A 10,480-nucleotide genomic window follows, 5' to 3' on the forward strand; every position below is an offset into this window, starting at 1 on the left:
GGTATATACTTTTATTGGCAGTTTTCGTTATGAATAACTTTTATTTTATAAATGTTGATTAACTCAACAGTAATTTGTTTCGTTAATTGAGAGCATTTTTATATGTGTTCTACTTGAACAAGTAAAAAAGTTTATAAAAGTGTAGAGCAAGAAGTAATAATTCTAATCAATTAAAACTACAATCACATCAATTTATTCTTACAATAATACTAAAAAATTTAATATATGTGTTAGTATTATTCCCACAACCAGCCGGTGGGTTGAACAGAAAACAAAAACCATCAATTAATTTTGTATTAATTAACAACTGGTACAATTGATAATTAACGATTGATTACTGATTATAATAGGCACACTCGTAGCTACAACAGCTACAGCACGCTAAACATGTGATTATAAGTGGAACCTTGAGTCAAAGAGCACAAAAAAATATTTATTCTGATGGATCGGAATAATCAGACAAAAAATTATTCTTAGAACATATAAGAATCATTGTACGTATTAATGAAGGATAAAATTCCAGTATCTAGGGAGTATTGTGTCTGAAAATGGAGGTACAGCGCAAGATGTGATAAGTAGTGTAAACCAAGGCCTTGCAATTACGCTTTCCCTATTTGGTCAACCATCACTTCCGCTCAAATTGAAAGAATTGAAAGAACTTCTCCATATCAACTCTCTACAACAATCCCAAGATCACTCGCGTTGACGAGTATCTTCTGTCACTCGCCCGTAGGTATCTCTCCCGGCTCCATGAGCTTCCCTTCGACGTCTCTACTCCTCTCACTCTTTCAGAAGACCTTGTTCTAGCTTTGCGCTATAAGTCCTCCCAATACATGACACCCTACTTCGATGAAGTGGACCATAACCTCTCCACTATCCCCTTATATAACCGCGGCTTTCGTGACCCTAGTCACAAAGTATATTGTTGATTCAATCCCTGCTAGTTAGCCGTAACCCCTTCCCCTTCTATATCGTCCTTTCTACGTAGTTCATGCCCTTGCTTTCTGATTTAGATGAGCCTAGTTCACTAGGTATTAAATCTAGTTTCTTATTCCTCTCTCCCATGATTACTGGAATGAAGTTTCCACATTGCTGTGGAAATCTTCTCTCATTCCTAAGAGGTGGTTTTAGTGGGTTTAAGTCTCACACTGTGGCTTTGGATGCTTTCCACCTACTGCAAAAAAAATTGTAAAAACCTTGGTGCTTTTACATGCCTTCTTTCAGTTCTCCTGTATGGTTACGAAACCTGGTTTGTTACAGAAAACATACAAACCAAGCTGAGAGTATTTGTTAACCGCTGTCTCCGCAGAATTTTACGTATCTTCTGGCCAAACAGAATATCAAATCACGATCTTTGGACCAGAACAAATGTTAGAGATGTCAATCTTGAAATTCGTAAAAGAAAATTTGGATGGATCGGGCATACACTTCGAAAAGCTCCCACCGAAATTTATCAACAGGCGTTGACAACCCGCAAGGTAGTAGAGGAAGAGACCGTCCAAAACAACATGGAAGAGGTCAACGTTGAATGAAATAAACACCATTTTGCAGCCCCTAAGAAGAAACTTAAGCAACATTACCGACATAAAGGACGTAGCGTTACGCCGCGAAAGGTATAAGCGGCTTATAGACAGCCTATGCCCAGTATAAGAGGCTGCTCGAAATTATAGACGTCGTGTTATTACAGTGTTATAAAACAAAATATTAATAGATCCTGCATCCACAGCCCAAGATCTATGAGTAATATATATCTATGACAGTATATATGTGATTCATAATACTATATTCATCATAGACCACATGCATATATACTGGCATAGAATATATTTCTAATAAATACTGAGTTATGAATGCATCCACAACCCAAGATCTATGAGTAATATATATCTATGACAGTATATTTGTGATCCATAATACTGTATTCATCGTAGACCACATGCATATATACTGGCATAGAATACATTTTAATACTAAATTTGTGTTTGTACAATATATATTTCTATATGCATAATGGCATTCCATTTAATATACATATATGTGTTAAATATATATATATGTAAATATTCAACTAATTTCTTTAATTACAAATAGTACTGCATTAAATAATAATGCATTAAGTAATATAGAGACTAGAAAATAGAAACTATAAGTTGTTCTGATGATAACATGCTACTTAATTAAGTTATATTATTTATTTTAAAATATTTAAATAAAAAAACATATTCGTTTAATTAAAATTCAATTATTATAAATGAAAAATATCATATTATTTTACAAAAATTAATATGTCAGTTTCGAGTTTTATAATCATATTTATAAATTTAATTAGATCTTAGTGAATATAGAGAGAGAGAGACAAGTCAAAACTTTGTAAAAAAATATGTAGCACAAAATTATAATTACTTGAATTGAAAATAGGAATATGAAAAATAATTAAGTAAAAATATCAAAAGCGTGTACAAATAATGTGATTTATTGTTTTTAATAGAAATATTGATTATTGACCATTATAATGTAAATAAAATTTGTTTTAATAATAATTTTTTTTTGCGTTTTAATATAAATTTATTACGTTTATAAAAATGATTAAAAAAATTAATATTGGTATTATGAACTAAAAAATTAAAAACAATAGCATATTAATAATATAATTATATTATAAGTTATAATAAAGTTATAATTGTATACATTGTATACATATATTGTATATACAGACGCAGAGCTAGACCATCTCTGACTTCGGCGACATCAGAATTGCGAGGCCCCATTTATTATCCAGTTATAAAAGTAAATAAATTATATTCAGTAATACAAGAAAACATGTATGAAACTATTATTGTTAATCAAATTAAAATAAACACAAATTAAAATAAATTAATTTTCCTACTTTTAGCAACACTCAATTTTTTTTAGAATTATATCATAATTTGTACCAGCTACTGTACTCGGTTCAGTTTATAGAATTGCCAATGAAGATAGTCTCTCTTGGATCATTATACTTCTCAAGTAAGTGTTAATCATTGTGGTTACTATATAAACATTCGGATATACATCAATTATGATTAATGCTATATATGAACCCAAATTGTTTAAAATATTCATCGTGTGCTTTGAATCCACAATAGGTAACTATTTGCGAGGCCCATGTATGCGATAGACCGTCGGTGGTCTCGCTGACGCCTAGCGCCGCCACTGTATATATATATATAGGTATATAAGTTACAAATAAAAGTTTTCAAATTTTAATTTCTCTGATTTATAAGCGAAATTCAGTTGTAAATATATATATGTATATATTAGTTTTGAAATTTATTTAATTATATGTTATATTATAATTATGTTTATTATGTAATATGTTTATTATAAAACTATTATTTGTAAAATATTTAATATTTAAAAATGTTATATTTTCTATTTGCTTTTCATCTTCTTTCATTTGTCTCGTTTTTTTTTGCAACATAAAATTATAATCTCTGTTTTTTATATTTTGCACTTTGACCTAATTTTATAATCATTTGCGTTTCAAAGTCTTCATTTAAACAAGTTAAAGTTTATTGAAGTGAACATCACATATTGTCTATATGTATATGTAAGTTTAGTAATACAAAATTTTATTAAAAAATATTTAAAAATGAAATGAAAACATATATATACATATATATGTATAATAGAAGTAAATGAATACGCCGTTTAACACAGTTTATTTTCAATGCCAAACAACATTCGGAGCACTTAGCAGAAGAGGCTAGAGCCATGCTCTACTTTAAATAAAATTATACAAAAAAGGTTACACGAAAAATATATTTAGATATAGCAACAAAATTTATTTAAAGTAATTTTATTGTTTATTTTATTTAAAATCAATTAGATTCGTGTTTATTCCAGTACAAAATTCTTAAAATACTTATTATTACAGCAGTCGCAACGATAGACTTAAGTAACAAACTTGTTCCATTATTAATATGTACTATGATTCCATTTTACTTTAAATAAATTATAAGCAGATTATTAGTGTTTTTAATTATTTCATATCTAATTTATACTATATGAAAATAATTATTTAATAAATATAGTGGTTTAATTTTAATATTAAAAAGAGCAAAATATTCGATCAAAAATTTGAATATCTGAAATTGAGTTATTTAATAAATAGAATAGGAAATTATAATTATTCAAAATTAATTTTTTTTAAAAATTTGAAGCCATATTTTTGAAAAACCTCATCACTTTCAAAACTCTGAAAATTTCTTTTTCAAGTTTCTAAATTATTTTTTTAATAAAATTTCCATTATTATGTATCGTCTCCCATAAGTAATAAGCCTATTATAAAACGCCGACAGCCTTTTTTAACAAAAGCAGCATAAATTTATGAGTTGTTATTAAAAAAAATAGATCATTTTAGAGGCTAATTCCAAACAAAAACAAAAACGGTGCATAAAAGATGGGGAATGGGCATCTGGAATGATTTTTATCAATTAAAATGGTATGACTTTGTATTCACCACCCACCTTTTTGTTCTTTAATAAGTTCATCAAAGACGATTTTGGTTTTTAACAGTATGCGAAACAAAATTTTTTGTATTGAATATGAAAAAAAAAAATTATTATTACAATGGCTTTGCAATCAAAACCGAAGACGGTAAACTGATCAAAAATTGACTGCAATTCACTTAAATTACGACAATCGAAGAAGCCATTAAACTAATATCTGGCAGAAAAATAATAATCATTTGTTCCAACAACCTCTCATCTCTAAATGCCATAAAAAACATACGGCAGATGAACCCCTAATACTCCGAGTAAAAGAAATATTACTAAGTAGCAAAAATGTAAAGCTAATATACACCCATATAGTTATAGATATAAAAGATAACGAATTTCTTAACAAATTTAGCAAAGCTATGGAAAAATCTCCCACATTTTGTATCAACAAACACACAAAAAAGGATATAAGAAAAGTAACTCTACACAAGAACTTGTAACTTCGACGCACTACTTTAACTTCTATAAATTGATTAACCAACACAAAAACAAACCTAATCTACCACCAATCTTATCACGTTCTCAGCAGCGCATCATAACAAGATTAAGACACTCCAACCTAACTTACATCCACTTGCTCAATAGGGATGTACAGCCAACATGTCCCAAATGTGGATATATTCTAACCATGAGCCATCTCATAAACTGCTACAACAACCCAACCTACGATACCAGTCTTTTCTACGCAATCAAGAATAGCGACTACAATATAATAAAGCTACACCTACCCAAAGACATATTAAAACCAATTTAGATATAATTCTTAACATAAATATAAGCACAGGGCGAAGGACTTAGAAGCCAAGTTCCTTATTCTTAGTAAATTTAAAAATTAATATAGACAATAGAATAAAGAGGATGACATAGTTTAGTTTAAGTAATATTAATTTTTATTTGATCGTGATCTTGATGACTTGACTCTCAAAGAGAGTCAAAATATATAATATAATAAAAAATACTAAATGTTGAATTATTTAACAAAAAGCGACCTATAACCAGATTAAAAAATATATAAAAACCATTTTAAAAATTAATTTTAGATATATATAATAACTCACAAATAAATAATTAAAGTAATTAATTGATGTTAACTAATTAACTAATGTTAATATTAAAAACAAATTAAAAAAGTGAAAAGTATAAACTTTAAGTTGAACCCAATTATTTTTTAAAATATAAAAAATTTTTATGTATTTTTAACTATGAAATCACTCTGTTTTGTTCAAACTTCCATATAGCACTTGAAATTTTCCTAAAATTTTTTTTTAGCACTCCTGGAAGATGCCAAAGGTATATCCATGCGGGAACGCTATATGAGCGTTCGTGCAAATTTATTGGATAGCAACCCTCCCTACAGACTCCTAAGAAGGTTTTTGTACCTGAATATTAGTGAATCACACTACTGAAAGAATCTTTTACTAAATGTTTTGGTTAGGCGGGTGTTATTGAGAACTACTACAATATAGCTGAAATTATCTCAATTTTTTTTTTGTTATATTTTAATCATAGTATAAGAAATTAAAATTTTTATACTAAATAAAGTCTTACAAGGTTATATCTAATAATTATTTTTTCATTACAAAATCTTAAAGCAATATTTATATATGTATATTTTTAAAAAATGGACACTTTAAGCCACTCCCATACTTTCTGCAAGTAAAAACCCATTAAGATTATTATTTCTGCAAACGTTTATATTCTGTGGACTTTTTGCATCTTTTAAACTCTACGCACAGTACAAATATTTAAGAGGAGCACACATTGCAGGCGAAAATTTGCCTAAAGATTGTTTTAAATGAAAGCAAACAAATTGTGTTTTCAGTCAGATTTTTCACACTTTAGCACAATATTTGCGGTGCTCATAAATACTTACAACATCTTTAGTAATTATTTAAGTTTAACATCTAACAGAGTTGCAACATACTGCAAAGGCCATAATTAAAAAATGCATGAACATAACTCCGAGGCACTCAAAATAAGCGCAACATATGTGTAACATAGTTGATAGATTTCCGGTGAAATACTGCTTATTAACTGATTTATTATTATTATTATAATTAATATTAATTAGTATTACTTACAATAAACATAATGAATATAAAGTTATCGGATAAAAACTGAACAACAGAGTGCCTCAAACTTCAAATGATTAATTTTAATTAATTATTACGAAATAATTTAAATGTTAAACAATACATAAAAAATATTTATAATTAATAGAAAATATTAGTATCTCACTAATATTAAATATAATTTGCTCTTACGCTTTGGTAGACTTTGAAGTGTGTATTAATAGTTTGGTTCAAAATAGTTTGACCCAAATAAGAGGTAATTGAACTCATTTCTTAAAAAGCGAAGCATTAAAATCTCATTTAAGCTTATTTATATATTTTTTGGATTTTCCAAAAATCATTAGAAACGTAAGTATAAAAACAAATTATGGTATATTTGTGTAATATAAATTTGTAATTCCAAGAACTTCAAGAATTTATTGAAAAATATATAAATCATTTTCGGTTCATAGATACTTATCAAATTTAAGATAAAATTAAAATAAAGATATAAAAATGTTATTTTTATATTACAAAATTTGGGTAAGAAGTGTAAAAAATTTAGTTTAATAAATAAACAAATTATACAAATTTAAATAAAAAAATAATAAATGAAATATTTAGTTTAATAATCAATAAATAGTTGTACTTCTAATCAAGTTCGAACATTCACCCACCAACCATTAAAAGCCAGTTTCAAAATATATGCAAGTTCTTGATCTTACTCAAGGCTATACAAAAGTTACTTAATGGAATTCAGATATGCGCATTTAAATGAAAATTATTTTAGTCATAGTAACATTTTTTATAGTAACATTTTAATATACAAGAATATATATTATAACATATATCTGTATTAACGTACTTATAGTAATAATTAAATAAAAAATATGCACCACGTTTTAATGTTTAAATGTTTCACTTCAGGAAACGAAATCATACGAGTTCAAAAAGATAGTGCCAAGATAAAGACATTCTTAACTACGATAACAAAAACGTACAATATTTTATAGAAACTGAATTGCGAAAATTAAAGAATCTGCAATTTTAACAAATAAAAAGGATATATTTCAAATTAAAAGCTGTATATGCACCGCTAGTCATTTCTTGAATCAATCAGTAAAATAAAGAATAATGATTTCTCTCAACCATTAAAAGAAAGAATAATGATTTGTCTCAATATCAAGTTTTTATAATGATGTAATTATAACTAAATTAATTAATAATTAAATTTATAATTAAATTTATATTATAGAGTATAATAGAGGTTTTTGGATAGTCCAATTGTAGTAAATCTCTAGTAGACCAAATATAAGATACTCAGTTTTTCAAATAAACACCAAAAAGTTTTTATAATAATTTAATATCACAGGTAGATAAGCGCTCCCAATTACTGGCTCCCAAAACAAAATAGTTGTTTTATTCAGTTAGTTTACTGATAACTTTTATTCACGACTGCTTTATTATTTCTCAAAAACACATGTCGCCTTTTCGCGTGTGCTTAAAGGCGACGACACAATACAAAAATGACAAATAAATTAAAGGCCATGATACAATAAATCTTAATTCTAAACATATCGCCGCCTTTGATGGCTCCAGCAGACATCAACATTCAGATGGAATAGGTGCCAATTTATGGATTGCTCGGCGAACCTCTCCATTCTTTGTTTTTACATCAGCAACTCGAACCCAACCTTTAGCATCTCTTGTCACTTTCAGCACTCTCCCAATAAGCCATTGCTTAGAAGGCAAATTTTCTTCTGCAACTAACACCATATCACCTTCATTAAGGTTCTTCTGCTTCTTAGTCCATTTGACTTTCTGTTGAAGTTCATGAAGATACTCCGCCGACCACCTTCTCCAAAAATGTTGTTGTATGGCCGAAATTCGTAGCCATCTATCTTTATGAGACCATTCTTCGCTATCCACAGAAGGTTCCACAGTTCCAACCAACGGACCACCTGTTAAGAAATGTGCCGGTGTAAGAACGCTTTCATCATTTGGGTCGTTAGACAAGGTTGTCAAAGGTCTTGAATTTAAAACTGCCTCTACTTCCGCAACCACTGTTGCCAGCTCTTCAAATGTAAGATGTGATTGACCCAATATTCTAGCCAAATGATATTTTGCTGATTTTACAGCCGCTTCCCATAGTCCACCAAAGTGGGGGGATCTGGGTGGTATATGATGAAATTCAATACTATTGGCAGTACAATATTTTGAAATCTTGCCCTGTACTTGTTGATCAAAAAACTTGCATTTCATTTCCTCGAGCTCTTTACGAGTACCCACAAAATTAGTGGCATTGTCGCAAAATAATTTTAAGCATAAGCCGCGTCGTGCTACAAATCTTTTTAATGAAGCCAGGAAAGCCTTTGCAGTCAAATCAGAGACCACCTCCATATGCACAGCTTTTGTGGCAAAACAAATAAAAACAGCAATATAGCTTTTTGTTGTTCTGTACCCACGAAGTAGATACGTTGTTGTAATAGGGCCGCAAAAGTCCACTCCAGTCACAGTGAACGGCCTCGCTACGGTGACTCTAGAAGAGGGTAAATCGCCCGTAATCTGATTACTCAATTTTGGATGGCATCTAAAGCATTGTAGACAACTACCAGTAATTTTGCGTATTACTCCTCTAGCATGAAATATCCAAAATCGCTGCCTAACTATAGCCATAAGCGCTTGCGTACCAGCATGCAAATATTTGAAATGAAGAAATCGTACAAAACTGCAAACTATTTCTGAGTTATTCGGTAACAAAATTTGATGTTTAGCATCATATGGTAATGCAGCCTTCGCTAATCTCCCACCAACACGTAGTAGCGGAACACCATAAGTATCTTCTACAAAAATGCTCAGATTTTTATATTTACTGTTTGCTGGCAATTCTCTATTCTTCAATAGCAGCTCAATTTCTTCTTTGAAATAATGTTGTTGCACACAGTAGAATATACGCACTAGTGCTTCATCTAATCTTTCAGCCATAGACTTAACGCTTCTTCGAAAGCCAAGAAGATTGGCAAAAATTCTTTGTAATTTTTCAAAATCGCTGAAGGTTTCAACCCACGTCACAAAAGAAGATTTCGAGTTATCCTCAGAGCATGTCTCATAAGGTATTTTTTTTTTCAAATTATTAACAGTCATTATCGTACTATTACGACTCCTTTCTTGGTCAGCATTAGTATTCTTTCTAGACTTATTTGGTGGCCACTCACAACAATCTCTCTTCAAGAAAGAAGGACCTGCAAACCAAATAGAATTAGATAGTTCATCTACATACGCACCTCTTGATATTATATCCGCTGGATTAGACTTTGAAGGAACATGCCGCCAATTACACGTTTTTGTCTGCTCTTGAATCAATGATACCCGGTTGGCAACAAATGTGTTCCAATTTGATGGGTGCTCGCTCAGCCAATCTAGCACAATTTCGGAATCCACCCATAAATAGGTCGCGTCAATAGAAATTGGAAAATTGGATTTGGTTTTTGTCACTAGTTTCGACAGCAATTCCGCAGCCAAAAGTTCCAATTTTGGTAAAGATAAAGTTTTTAATGGCGCTACTCTGGATTTAGCACTCCACAACTGCATTGTAACGTCGTTGTCCACACATATTGAGCGAATGTAAATACAACACCCGAAAGCTCTTTTTGATGCATCAGCAATTTTAACTCTAGCAACTCGTTTTTCTGCCAAAACAAATCGAGGCACACTTATTTTCTTGACGTCTTTTAAATTTTCGCGGAATTCTATCCATTGACTATGTAAATTCATTGGTAGGGATTCATCCCAATTAGCCTTCAATATCCACAAATCTTGCATGAAAATCTTCGCCTTTACGATTAATGGGTTAATCAGCCCAAGGGGATCAAACAACTTAGATAGTTC

At 30.0% G+C, this 10,480-nt stretch overlaps 1 protein-coding gene across 1 annotated transcript; it reads right to left on the reverse strand.

Moving 5' to 3' along the window:
- Window positions 1–8,197: 8,197 nt before the first annotated feature.
- Window positions 8,198–10,414, reverse strand: LOC119674934. Its single transcript, XM_038086092.1, has one exon. It carries the CDS (start codon window positions 10,412–10,414, stop codon window positions 8,198–8,200), a length of 2,217 nt encoding a protein of 738 aa, XP_037942020.1.
- Window positions 10,415–10,480: the final 66 nt, after the last annotated feature.

The sequence above is a fragment of the Teleopsis dalmanni genome, chromosome 2, assembly GCF_002237135.1.
Source record: "Teleopsis dalmanni isolate 2A chromosome 2, ASM223713v2, whole genome shotgun sequence".
Lineage (NCBI taxonomy): Eukaryota > Metazoa > Arthropoda > Insecta > Diptera > Diopsidae > Teleopsis > Teleopsis dalmanni.

What these genes read in the sequence shown, in the direction of transcription:
- LOC119674934 (XM_038086092.1), bottom strand. Translation starts at nt 10,414, where the DNA reads ATGCAAGATTTGTGGATATTGAAGGCTAATTGGGATGAATCCCTACCA.